Here is a 14,350-nt window from a genome sequence, read left to right as displayed (position 1 = left end):
ATATGGTATCAAAACAGCATCTGAGACACCATTTTAAGAATATTGCGGAGAGTTTTACATACCTAACTAACTAAACCCTGTGAGTTTCCATTAAACTGACAATTTCCATGATTGGGCGTATTAATATTCTGAAGATGAATATTCTTCCGCTCCTAATTTTATTACTAAAATGAAACGGCTTTTTCGTAATTACATTTGGAACAATAGAAGCTCAAGATTGGGCATGACCCTGTTATACCTATCCAAATGACACAGGGGGGTTAAAACTCCCATATCTTCAGGGATACTATTGGGCTTCCCAACCACCATCTGCCTCATATTGGTTTAGACACCGCTTAATGCTGCACTGGGGGAGGTTGGAAGAAACCATCTCTACCTCTCCTCATCAAACTGAACCATTCTGTAGCAAACCCCTTTGTTAAAAATACATTCGATGGCAATGGCTTGGAAATCCGTTCATAGGCCATCAGAAAAGGATCTGAGCAGATTTGTGCCTCATGCTATGATCTATCTTCATGGCTTGGTGTGTGCTCTGCACGGTCACCTGTCCTTACATAGACAGGTGTGTACCTTTCCAAATCCTGCCAAGTTTACAGAGTTTACCAGGGGTGATGAAGAAACATCCCCAGGATGATTAGGGGAAACAGAATGCACCTTAGCTCAATTTTGAGCGTCATGACCGAGGCTGTGAACACTGATATACATCTTTTTTATTTTAAAAGACTAAAAATAATAATGTTTCACATTTTGGGGTATTGTGTGTACAATTTTGAGGAGAATAATGAATGAAATCCATTTTGGATTAAGGCTGTGACTTAAGAAAATGGAAAAAGCAGAACTGGTAGAATGCTTTCCAGAGGCATTGTTCATAAGGCCTCACAGCTAACAATGCAGAGAATAAGAAAGCAAGCTGTGAGGCGGAAGGAACTGCTTGCAGAGCTCAGACTGCCTCCAGGTAGTCACACAAATGTCAGAAAAATATTTATGCAATGATGCAATCCTGCTTTTGTGTGGCAGAAATCTCTCCTGTCACCTGAAATTATTTTGCAACCCCCCCCCCCCCCCCCCATTTTCCTTACGACCTCTAGTGGTAATTCCCTAGTCTGTGAATTGGATCATTTCAAATGTTGACTATTATCTTGCAATGTCTTAGCTCCATCCATTTTTACTGACCTTGATATTGACTTTGTTTTTGTGCGTGTTAAACATGAAAATGTCTCCAGGGGTTTAGTGAACTTGATGCCACAATAACAAAACATCAAACGTGGTGATACTGACCTAATGTTAACTTGGTAATTCAGAGACAAAATGAGGACGCATTTTTTCAATTGGGATCGATTTTATTACTGAAGCTTACCATGATTAGTCCTCGTCAGGTTCAGCGAACCAGTAGCTCACACTAGTCCAGCCCCTACCCGTCATAGTACAGTATGTTGGGATACCGCCCTTCACCGTTTCATCCTCTGGCTTGTCCTTGGCTCTTCCTCCAATGTTCTTCTTCAGGCTGTCTCTCCTCTTTTTGGTACTCAGGTTCTGGGCCGTGGTGGTGGAATGAATCGGTCTCATCCGCCCCCTGCAGCTCCCGGGGCCCAGCGTCAAGGCGGAACAGAGTGGGGACCCGACCCAGGATGGGATTTTCCTCCTGGAGGCCAGAGATCCACTGGTTGAGGACGGCCTGTTCTCCTAAGCCGGTCATACACATGGCAAAGACCGGGCCCTCGTCCACTGTATGCAAAACACACAACAGCTGCATTTTACACACACACACAGGAGCTTTTTCTGACATTCATTCGAATGATCACAGTTATTGTGTCTTACAGTCTTCAACGTCAAAGCTCTCCTCGTCCCCAAGGTCACGGTCCAGATCCAGTTCGAGGCGCAGAGGATAGTCCAAGCACCTCTCTGGATCAAAGGGCTCCTCAACCTTTGGGAGTCGGTGAATGAGACGCAGCTTTGGTAAGATCAAGAGCACGCCGTTCCTAGATGACACCCAATGTCAAACTATCCCAACGGGTCTTCCTACCTTCTCCTCCGGCGGTGTGGGGTCAGCTCTGAGGACGTAGTAGTACACACACGTGTTCCTCAGCCAAAGAGGGAAGGGGCCCTCGACAAACAACGGCCTGTTTGGGTTGTGCTTGGCCAGCAGCTCCACCTGGCTGGGGCCCTGGATACCTACTAAATGTGGAAGTGTGATCTGCTCGCCACTCTCTGTGACGTCTGTGCATGGCAGCTAAAGCGAAGGGAAAAAGCACGCCATCATTTGGGATCAGCAAAGAGTTATTTTGTTATTGGTTACAGTGAAGTCAAACAAACAAATAAAAATTTCAAATATTTCAAGGCAATTTGGAACACAAAAATTCTATTTCTAGGTGTATTTATAATCTGAACAGCGATATAAAGACCATTACAAAATCAAAGTACTCTCTCGGGAAGAATATATCAAGTATTGGAGGACTTGTGTCTTAGTAGACTCATGCATTCTTCTTCAGTCGACTGGACTATTGTAACGATGTGTAAAAAGTTAGAACGCTGCTGCTCGGTCCTCATGAAAGTGGATCACATTCCTCCAGTTCAGAGTTCTTTACACTGGCTTCCTGTCCAACAAACACTTTACAATCCTTCTGTTGGTTTATAAAGCCCTGAATAGTCTAGGGCCAAAACACATGTCTGACCTGCTGTTACCTTATGAACCCTGCAGACCCCTCGGGGCCTCTGGGACGGGGCTCCTTTCTGTTCCCAGAGTCTGAACTAAACTAAACATGAAGAAGCAGCTCAAGTTCTTTTGCTACACATATCTGGAACAAACTCCCAAGAAGTTGACTCTTAGCGGCTTCATATGAACGACGATGAAGACTTTTCTATTTGCGGTCTTCAATGAAACCAGATTCAATGATGAAGTTGATGCTTTTTACTGTTAAACTAAACTAGACTTACTGTTATAAAGTATATTGTTAATATTTCAATCAATGCTCTTAAAACCTGTTGGTCACAAATGCCCCCTTTTTGGGGACGACCCAATAATTACACCAGATGCCTAGGAAAAAAAAATGCTGCATATCCCTGGAAATATCAGAGCCTGAGCAATAAGGATATCGAAGCTGTATAAACATGTTCCAAACATAACTCAAGAAAGCCGTAATAGGGTTAAACATTTTTAAATTTCCTTTTCTTTTGCCTTGTGTTTTGATGGTTTTATGTTGAGCGCTTTGAATTGCCTTGTTGAAATGTGCTCTACAAATAAACTTGCTCTGCCTTCCCTTGAAAAACTGAGACCAGAGAAGTGAACGTTCAAAATGAAAAGAGCATGAAATAAGGCCGGAAAATAATAAGCCAGAAAAGAGAGAAAAAATAAAGCTTCCATGAAGTTTTAAACAGCTAATTCACCAGTAATTTGTTTTAATTACCGGTGGCTGTACATTAGGAGTAACCTCAAAAGCCATTTTCTTCAGAACAAACACAGACATCCTCGATGAGAAACTGCATTTACCTACGGGAGCTACTTTAGCACAGGACACCTCTTAGGGGAAGACATCCAGGAGCTGCTTGGCCTAGGTTAGCTTAGCGTAAAGCTAGTAAACCATCTGCTTCTCTAGGAGAAAGTAAACCGCCCGGTTTCCCTCTTTGAAAGCCCGCGGGTGTACCTGGTGCACGGTGACTTTAGCGTCCCGGTCGTTAGCAATGCGGGTCAGGCAGAAGCGAGCCAGGTCCACCGGGTCCTCGGGCAGATGCTTGGGTACAGGAAATGGGTTGACATGCTTGAATTTGGGGAACCAGTACATGATGCGCTGGAACTTCCTCATAGGGTGGCCTTTCTCTCCAAAGATCTGGACAAGCAGGACTTTGGTCTCCATGTTGGGCATGATACCTGAAAACACAATATTTTAAATTACATTTAGACTAAAACCTATTCCAAATCAATTCCAGGGATTCCATGAGGAGACTGAGTCCTGATAAACGACACCCACCGTAGTTCTCCATCTGCTCCAGTAGCTGCACCCCACACTCTTGCTGCCGGGGATAGTGGTTGAACATCCGCTGGATAAAGTTCCTGGGCACAAACACCTCTTTGGGGAAGACATCCAGCAGCCTGTTGTAGACCACCAGGTCCCTCTCCACACCAAACTCTGGCATCTTCTTCAAAGCAGCGTAGATGAACTCCACGTGACCTCGCCGTCTCACGTCGTTCTTGATGAAAACGTCCACCACTTTGTTGAACGTGGCCTTGGTTTTCACATTTCTGGCCACCCGCTCAAACAGGTCGTCGTGGACAACCAAGGACCTGTCCCCCTTCTTGTCGTCCTCGTTGATGAACTCCGCGGGGATCGGTCGGTCCTTGGGCCGCACCGGGCTGCCGTGGAAACGTCTTAACACCTACAGTTGGTTGGCAAGAAGAAGAAAGGCTGATGATTCATTGTGATGAGTGCTGCTTGGTTGGATGTATGAATAATGGAACGATCGTTCTTGAGGAAAGGTCACAGTCCTTCTTAGGTGGCTCATCAACATGTTAGCAGCTGGCCCTATGAGTGGGGAGGAAGGGTTACCTGCAGCGGGGGGCGGTGTGGCGGGGGGGCCACAGGCCTGGAGGAAGCCGCCCGGAGTAGAGCTCCATACTGGGCAGCAGACCTGGTGGACTGGCCAACCAGTGTGAGACACTGCAGCTGGAGCAGGCAGCGGGCACTCTTCATGGTAGAGCCATCACACGCACTTTGAGGGAGCACGTAGATGGAAGAGACAGCATTCAGATGGATGAAGTCCTTTCACGGATCTGCTCTCAACGCACTCTTTGACTACAACAGTGACAACATCCAATATACATGCGTTGGGCTTTAAGCTTTACCGATATTCTTGTGTTTAGTGACTCATTCAACTTCAAATGCGTATGGTGAATGGTGTCTAACGTATTTGGGATAGCTTTTCGTCATTTGCTCAATACTCACCAATTCTGCTGACTGACGTACGAAGAACTGAAGTCTCCTTCAGGGATTAACCTCCATGATGTAAAGCCGGTAGAACTTCCTGGTCCCACACACATTTCATTCCCCCCAAAACAACACTAGCGGGGACTACTGTTCCTTAACCCCTTCTGTGCATGGACGGTTCTATACGGCATACTTTTTAAGATATGTAATTATTGTATACATTCCTCGAAGATGAATAGTCGTGAAGGTAGTTTATATTAATAATAATATAATAATAATATATTAATAATATTATTATAATATATTAATATTACTAATAATTAGCGGGATTTAACTTTGCATTGAAAATGGGGACAAAATGCCTGGTAGGCTTTTAAAACCAAATGCATATTAATAAAGAGGTTACACGTGAATTCCACCGTGAATAAAACAGAATGTATGTTAATGACGTGTTGTATTAGGCGGTACTAACGCGTAACACGGGGTCACACAATTCCACCGCGTGGTGGCGAACTGCTACCAACACCGTCTCAGGGCTGAGATTTGACAGACGCTGAGGTGTAGCCTCACAATGTGTTTTATTTTGTCGCGTTCTTTGGGTACTCAGTTCCGCAGACACAGTTAGTGGAGCCTATAACAAATGAGATAATTCATTGATGCAACTTTTACATTCATAACGCGTCTATCGATCGGTGCCGTCCCGCGACTGGCATCAAGCTAGCCATAATGAGGAAAGCAACTTCCGGTGCACTTTCAGTATCTCAGCCAGCAAGGTTATTTTAATTTGTTGTCTTATTGACTTCAATCTAAGTAATAATCTATTTGAATTTAATACGGGATTTATGAATATTTTATATATTTTATTTTGTATATATTTAATAAACAATAGCACTTTATTTGCAGGAAACTGCCCACGTTTCCGGTATTCGTGATATTAAACCTGCGAGGGTGTCCCCGGAGTGTGACTTTTGACACTCCTCTAAGCATGGAAAACACACTTCAGTGCAGCAGCTTTACTTCTAAGTAAAGTTCATACAAGTTAATCTTCCTATTATGGATTCCTCTACTAACAGTTTGGGTGAGTGAAGCAACGACAGACGTATTTTATGTTTCTGTTTAGCGACTTTTACAGACAACAGCAATATGGAAACTTGACCGAGTTTTCGGATATCGCTCACATGGTTACGGAGAGAACACTTAGCCCAAATGATACAAAAGTGCCCGTAATTATTGTTTTTCTTCTTGGCAATGGTCAACGTACCTATGTTGGGGAATGTGACTGAGAGTTTCCGACTCGTTTTGCTGTGTATTTATTTAAAGGAGCTTTTAATTGAATACATAAAGTTGTATACTGTAGAGTCTCGGGGCTTCCCGACACGTTCCTTAATGCATTTGGGAAAAAAACAGGCGGGCAGCTCCAAAATGTTGATAGTTTAAGGAAGTCTTTTTCAGTCATCATTTTACCTTCAAGCAATATGTAATATTCATGTTTCAAATAGCGAGTTGAGTATCGGGAGGCGTGTAGGACCTGAAGTGTTTGCTAAACAGCTGTTGTCTAGTTTCACTTCGTGATGGATTAGTTCTGCTTCACATACAGCAGAAGGAAGTGTGTAGAGCATATTTTGAACTGTGCATGCTATTTTGAAGCTTTTGTTTTTATATGCACAAGCAGCCCAAATTTCAATGAATGCTTTGCACATTTGGCTCTCAATCAAGATGGCTTTTTGCAAACACGCCACAATACCATGTGTTTCAGAAGCTTTGCCTGCTATGATCCCCCACAATGCCGTCTGTTTTAAAGGCGCTCTAAGACTGTTGCACAATGCTGACTTGTGTTGCGCATTTGTGGGCACTGTCGTCCCACGTGATGCACGCGCTGACGTTCACTTCTCGTGTACATGAGTGGGCGGTGAGGCACAGTAAGTATCGGCTGAGGATGCTGCTGGGGCGAACTGACGTGGTAAATACAGCGTGGAGGCCGCTTCTCTTAATGCGCCTAATGATCTAGCAGTGACGCTTTATAATGAAGGGGGCTTAGTAGCTTAAAAGCTGCGATACATAAATGAGCATCCTTGTTGTACAGGTGCTTCTTCCCGTGTCTCATCGTCAGCTGACTGGCTCGCCACGTATCACGGGTCCGATGATGTTTGTGATGCTGTCATAATGAGAAGATTCCAATGTTTAATGGCATGCAGGGTTTTCAAAACAAAAGCATATCAATGGGCTGACATTCATAACAATGTATTTATCAATATAGAAGCTGTATCACAAAATATGCTTAATTGATTTTGAAAGCAATGGACTTTTTTCCATGTGGCTTCATTTATTAAATCAGATAAATGCCTTCATGGATATAATAAAATATCTCCCTGGGTTTAATTACAGCTTTGAATCGTTCATCTGGAAAACACAACAGACAGCTGTATACAATATAACTCCCAACAATAAGTACCTGCTGTGAAATTATTATCAGAATACATTTTATGCTTCATTTAGCTAATATCAGCTGATACTCATAGTGGTGGAGAGACTATAAATAGTCCATACATGTTTTAAGTAATTTAACTGTAACTATTAAAAACCAATTTTGATGACTGAGAAATGGCCTTCAGGATCTTCAGGTCTCAGCGGTGCATGGTGGCCTGCTGTGGACATACATATGGTAAGAGCATGGGGGGGGACAGGTGGCGCCAAAGGCAAAGTTCATATGAGTTAACCATGAACTTGAACAGGTATTGGGGTGACACACTCAACCTCTCATTTGCATTTCTAAGCTTACTGCACTAAAGGGAGAAGAGTGGAGGAGCCTGAAAACAGCACCGATATACAACTACTATTTTGATTTTTATAAGATGCTCTAGCAGTCATATGACAAAAGCTATGGCTCGCACCAGAAGACAGGGAGCACCAGTGGACAGGCTACTATCCCCTAATATATATATATATATAATTAGTAGGGGGGTTAATTGCACATCAGAATAAAACATTGTTTTGTGACATGTTCTTTCACATCTGGCTTGAATTTGAGATGCATTTTAATGAATTCGGGGCTTCTTAGTTTGGAGTATTATTAACTATGTGTCAGTATTTTGCAATGCAAAGTTCAAGGAAAAATGTGCTCACTTCTAACGTTTTCTGTCTTTCTATTCATTCATTGATGCGTTCTATCTATATAATCTATACCCCTTTTTCCCAAACACTCATCTCTCCATCCATACGTCAACTACAGGCTCTCTTTATCAAGAAGTTCTTCAGGTGCACCTGTCAGCAAAAGCCTCTCCGACAGATAACTTGGCTTATGCTGGACCCTTGACCCCACCTTCGTGTCCAGCTGAAGGCTTGTCTAGGTGTACCTGAGCCCCACTTCTGTACATGTTGTAAACCCAGCAGCATCCATTGTGCAAACCATACCATTTTCTCTGGCTCCACTGAAACGTTTCAACTTGTCTCTCTTCATGCATTACCTGCTCAGGCTGCTTAGTGACTTACTCCTCGACTTTCCCACAGGCGTTTTTTGTTTTTTCCGCATTTTTTTAATCATCACCCATGTCATGCTTTTAATGGCTGTTTAAAACAAGAGAGTTAATCTACATCTGACCTTACTTACAACCGGCTGCTGTCATAGTCTTGCATATATATGTATATATATATATACAGTATATATATATATATATATATGTATATGTATATGTATGTTTTATTTGCTCAGGCGGAAGCTTTTCTATCCGATGTCCCTATTTCTTTTACAGTCCTTTAATTGTAGCACGAGCGTTGTACCAAATCCACAGCACAACACATAGTTTACAGCAGTGGTTCTCAACTGGTCTGGCTCCGGGCTGCTGAGTCAAAAAGCAAGTGGATTTAATACATTTCAACCCCTTTTGTAACTGGCAGTAATGAGTAAAAGTAAAATAAGACTTTTGAACAGACTTATCATTTTAATGGTGTCCTTTTTCACTGTGAATAACAAATGCATTTGGGACAGAGAGCTAGTTGTGCAAAGCAGGAAGTTGCATCAGTGGATGGCAGCTTGTTTTTCTCAGGGTGTTGTAATACTGCTTCTTTTCTGTTGTGCGTAGGTAGAAGCTCCTTCTGCGTTCTGACACAAATGTTTTTCTGGTTAGATTTACACTTGGTTAGCGGTTCTTTAATTCATTAATTCTATTAGTTAGATAGAAAACTCCTGATTTGAAACAAAATCAATTTTGGACCCTTTCCCTGAACAACATTTCGAGGGATTCCCGAGTTCCGTGTGAGCTGCCACCAAACATGCAAATCGGATCCTCGTGGATTCCAGCTCGGTACACAAAGATAAATGTTCTCTGGTTACTAAATCTAAATCCCATTTGTGTTTCATCAGCAGTCCACACAGGAGCTCACCGGTTTGTTATCTGCATGCAGAGCAAGCGTGGTCTTGCATGTTAGTGTCTGCTGCAGCCAGATATGACAGTTAGATCTGTGACAGTATGTTGACCCGCTGCCAGTGCTGTGAGGGCTCATCTGGCTCGCTGACAGTTATTTTTAGATGCTTTCATCCTCAATGATTTAGCAGGCACATCACATAGTTTTTCTTTAAATCTCTCTACTGAAGGATTTCATTAAGAAGCCTGAAATCTCAAAGTGAAGACCAGCTTTAGTACAGTTAAAACGGGGGTTCGGCGAGAAATGAGAATCGATGCTTAGGCTTTTCCAGATTAATATTTACTATCTACCTTTTGGGTATTTTTATATAGCAATTCAATAATTTCTTCCTGTAAAAGTCAAATATGACGTGTGATTATGTGAGCTGGCACCAATCAATTTCAACCAATATTTTTATGACATCTAACCATCAATACCATGGCAAGTTTTGGCTTCGAAGGAGGTGCGTCTGGGGCCTCTGTAGCTCAGTATGGTGCTACACTTAAGCCCCTTTTTAGTGATCCTGGATCACACAAAGATTTTGAAGTTGGGAGCTCCAGCATTTGTTACTCTGTTATTCTAGCTGGTGAGTGATTTTTTAAAGAGAAATAAACATCACAATTGTCCAATTAAAAAAAAAAGTAAAATAACGTACGGTCGCGTAGCTCAATTTTGGTCTCCACCACCTTCTTAGAAAAAGATGTCTCTTTAGCTGCTAAATGTACCACAGCTGATTCCACAGCTGGGCTCTGACTGTATCTGTCTGCTGTTTTTCTGCAGAGCAGGTTGTGAACTGTTGGATTATCAGAGTTTTATCCATGAAAGCATGAAACCGGCTGAGAGCTGAGAAAACCAAAACCATGAGCTAAAATAGGATGACTGGCAGCATAGAGCTACAGCATAGTAGTTCTTAATGTACAAAGGTTAGTAAGGGCAGATCAATCAACTCAAAGAAGCTGTGATTTTTCCATCTCAATAATTTACAATGCTATAAAGAATGAAGATTCATTTTTTTTAAATTGGTCAACAATTCAATCTTCATGTTTGAAATTTTATATTCAGTGTGGAGAAGATGCAGTAACACAAATGACAAGGGGATTTAATTGGATAAAAAGCATAGTAGGCTAATTATATCTGCTCTTTCCCCTCTAAATGTGGCTCTCTTCAAGCTGGCTGAAGATGGAAATGTTTTTTTAAAATTGCGCAACAACCAGTTGGACAAGAAAGGCTATAGCTTTCCACAGAGCTTTAACAAAAGACTCTCTGGCTGTGCAGCTGTCAGGCAGCCAATCTCCCACAAGACCCCGAATGACTTTCCAGAAAAGTATAAATCAAACAGATGATTTGTCTTCTCAGCTTTGGAATCAAATTCTTAAGCTGTTAAGTCTTTTTTGGGATCATTGGATACTTGAGGGTTTTCATATGAGTAACACCAAACTCCCCGAGCCCTCACACACTGGTGATTCGGGGATCGGGGGCCGGATCTCACTGGCGTCAGTCCCAACCGGGAATCCCAGACCCTCCTCTCCTCGGCAACGTTTTCCCTCTCTTTCTTAGGGCCCTCGAGTCAGCCCCAAGAACGGCGAGGAATAACATCTCACCAGTTTATACTGAGTGGACCATGAGGCCTCTTACCACTCAAATCTCCAAACATCCTCTGCCGGCCCCTTTCAATGCAAAGAACCAGGCTCAACTCTGAGCTTAACTCCAGATTTCTGAACAAAGGGTTCCTAGAGAACACTGTTTGGTCCTCATGTGATAAAAGAAGTCAACTATTTCATTAGGTTATGTTGAAAGGGCTGCGCAATAGTACTCTAGGTCAAATTTAGGAATGTAATGGCCTCATTACTCGGATATTTAAAGCCACCAATAACGTCATTTAAATTCTTAACTATTAGTCTACATATCAAATATTCATCACTAAATGCACGACCATCACGTTAAATTCAACTTTGATCACACGTAAAATTCCGTTTTGTAGAAGGCCTACTAAAACGAAGGTCTATCTAGACCAAAACAAGAGGTACCGTTTCTGGGTTGGTCGTCAGAACAACTAGACGGGAGCTTGAGATTTGTCTATTTTATTGGTCAAACCATTCCAAACATGAACTGCTTATTCGAGCCAAGGAAATACAGTAAGAGCCTCTTGTCTACCATCATTTCCTGTCACTTCTTCTGCATGCTGCTACATTATGGGCAGGAATGTCACATGCTTTCACTGGAAATAGTGCATAGAGAGGCAGAGGAGCGGCAAGTAAACCAAAACATCGTGGCTTAATGGGCCTTCGTCATAGTAAATGTTGACGCAGTAGTTCTACGATCATTTCAAATATTCCAGTGTAGTTTGCTGACAGCTATGAGTCACCCGCAGTCTTGGCTTTCAGATGCAAAAATGAAAACAAGGAAACTAGGAGCTCAAATTAGAGTGGGAAAGCCATCACGTGTGCAGAGTGTGCTCGAGCCAGCCATTCACTCGTTCATTTGATTTGAACAGTATAATTGAAACAATGAACCATAAACAGATTGTTTATTGAAACATTTTTCCCTAAAGTATACTGTGTGCGTCTCTGACTGTATTCTATTGCTGTGGTTTAGCTTTAATCTTTATTTTACAGAAACAATTCTATTACAGAGATTGGAATGTTGTCTTGGGTTTTAGTCACGTTTGTTGTTTTATCATAAATATTCATCTACATGATGTTAGTTGACCTACATAGCAACAGTGTTTGACAGAAATGAGAATTGTAATCAGCCAGACTCATATTTATGGGCTGCTGCATATTAACCAAAAATGCACTTCAAAAAGTCGAGACATCCCACATAGTGAGGAGATATGCTATTTTAATTTGGACATTGGCGTGTTGGCCCTTCAAAATAATTCATTGTATTATTGTATTTAACTGTCACATTAGCGCTGCTACAACCAGTAAATCCACAACCCTCCTTTCATCTGTCCACGTATGAAAGCAGCTGGCTAAGTATAGGATGGATCCCACTGCCAAGCCGCACTCCTGTGGAAGAAGCTCTTCCACACAAGGAGAGGTGTGGTGCTACCAAACAGCCAGTCATGGCCTCACCATAAATACAGCACGGACTCTTCTTACAGATTGACGGCACAGAAACCAAACTCACAGGCATTTCTTATACGTTATGTGTCCATGTATTCTTGAAGGGGCGAGTGTATCCGCAGGGTGGTATTTAAATTTGTGGTGAGCAGAAGTTGGCGAGGGACCCAAGCTTGTTGCAGTCGGTTAATAGTTTCTTTTCCTGAGGGCAAATTTAGCAGTAAACGGTGTGCTTCTGGAGGGAAAGCTCCCATTTCCTGTTTGGTGTCCCTTCCTGTCGAAAACTGAGCAGATGTGGACTCTGTGATAGTGCTCAGATATTTCAGAGTGAGTCAAGGCAGAAAATGTACAAAATGTGTTGTACATGTCAACAGTGACTGGAGGAGCCGGTGCTTCTCTAAATGGCATCTACTTAGAGATTTGAAGAAACTCAACTCCCTGGTTGTATAGAAGTCTATAAGAAAATGACTTCTCTCTTGGTTTATTACCTCAGTAAACATTTGACAGTCTGAAAAAAACATATTTAAGATTAAAAATGCAATTTGTCTGTTTTTGTTTTGTTATTTGGGGCTTTTCAAATAGCTTCACTCTCTCTACATTTGATACTGGGACATTTATTTAGAACTGCTAAACAAGCACTCACGGGTCTCCGGTTGCTACCAGGGACCATTAATATAAAACAAGGTCATCATGTCAGGACCACGACTGTATCCTAAGCTTCAACCTCTGAAAGGGAAAGATTTCATCCAGCAGTGGATAATATGATGGGAACCTGTCCTCTAGGTTTTGCTGACTGCACTATTTTCTAGACTGTATTATTCCAGTGTCTTCATAATATCCCCTTCATTACCCCATATGGCCATGAAGCTCCATATGAGGGAAGTATTTGGTGGCTTGTGTCTACATATAATAATTGATTTATGTCAAGGTCCGGCAGGGTCTTCTTGTGTGTCCCTAAACAAATGGAGTCGGCTCAGCTTTGTGTTGTTTAAACCTTGTGTGCATAAACACAGTATAGTTGGAGAATGTGCTTTATAGATTCCACAACTTTGCAGGTTAGTATCATCTTTTAGTTCCTGCATGCGTCATTCGGTGCCTTGCTGCGCATGAACACCCAGTGAGTGTTAAAAGTGCCGTTGGCCGCTCTCCAGCATGCAGTATCTCGTATCCCCCGGGGTGTGGTCCATAGAAGGTAAATGCTCCTCAGCAGGGATCCGTGTGCGTTGCTGAACCTCATCGGGCTGAAGCGCTGGAGCCAGCTGGGGACAGTTAGGTCCCAAAGATGATTTCTGGCCAGACCACAGCATTGATTTAACAAGCACGTGTGTCTAATATAGCTGCAGCTCATGAGCACTTCACAGCAAAGAAAAAAAATGGTTGGACTGATGTCTGATCTCTATATGACTGTGTTCTTGTTAGATTGAAACTTTGTTCGCGTAATACTGCAGTTTCTTTTTTTGAAAATAGTACGACTTGATTCTCAACTTTTCAGAACACACATTGTGCGGGAGCCTTTGAACAGGAGCAGACATCTTGCTGAAAAATACACAAGATATTGGAAGTCCAGAGGTTTACAAAATGAATACAATCCATTATTGGGCAGAGCAGATGCCAGATGCACATTTAAACAGGTTATGTCACCCAGACGGGATGCAAGTGTTTGAACAGCACACAGAAGGCCGTTTTGTATCGTATCACCTGGTGATTCAATATCTTCTCTTTCTTTTACACAAATAAAAATCTTTCCAACTGAAACTTTTTGATCATTAAAGTATTTGATGATATTATCAAATGAACTTGAAAACATTATATATATTTTTTGAATTCCAAATGGCTGCAAACCCACATTGGAAGTAGGAACATGGAGGAAGATCTGCTTACAATAAAGCTTTGGGAGTAATGTGCTCATCCGTCACTTTCTCTGTGTTGAATGAGGTTCATCTGGGTTTCAAAAGGGAAACTTGT

General features: G+C 42.2%; 2 protein-coding genes across 2 annotated transcripts in view; one reads left to right on the top strand and one right to left on the bottom strand.

Moving 5' to 3' along the window:
* Nucleotides 1–1,340: 1,340 nt before the first annotated feature.
* On the bottom strand, nucleotides 1,341–5,060 carry ecsit (ECSIT signaling integrator). The gene is given in 8 exon segments (XM_037480760.2): nucleotides 1,341–1,489; nucleotides 1,492–1,725; nucleotides 1,819–1,924; nucleotides 2,024–2,230; nucleotides 3,642–3,865; nucleotides 3,966–4,371; nucleotides 4,542–4,704; nucleotides 4,938–5,060. Coding segments are annotated over 8 exon segments (1,476 nt in total). The 5' UTR covers nucleotides 5,033–5,060; the 3' UTR covers nucleotides 1,341–1,448.
* A 776-nt stretch (nucleotides 5,061–5,836) lies between these two features.
* eml3 (EMAP like 3) overlaps nucleotides 5,837–14,350 on the top strand; it is a 32,553-nt gene continuing 24,039 nt past the window's right edge. The window contains exon 1 of the mRNA XM_037479372.2: nucleotides 5,837–5,997. Within this exon, the coding sequence (XP_037335269.2) occupies nucleotides 5,973–5,997 (25 nt within the window). The 5' untranslated portion in view covers nucleotides 5,837–5,972. The remainder of the gene's footprint in view (nucleotides 5,998–14,350) is intronic.

This window comes from Pungitius pungitius, chromosome 1 (assembly GCF_949316345.1).
Source record: "Pungitius pungitius chromosome 1, fPunPun2.1, whole genome shotgun sequence".
In the NCBI taxonomy this organism is placed as follows: domain Eukaryota; kingdom Metazoa; phylum Chordata; class Actinopteri; order Perciformes; family Gasterosteidae; genus Pungitius; species Pungitius pungitius.
This window is presented reverse-complemented; position numbering and strand designations above follow the sequence as displayed.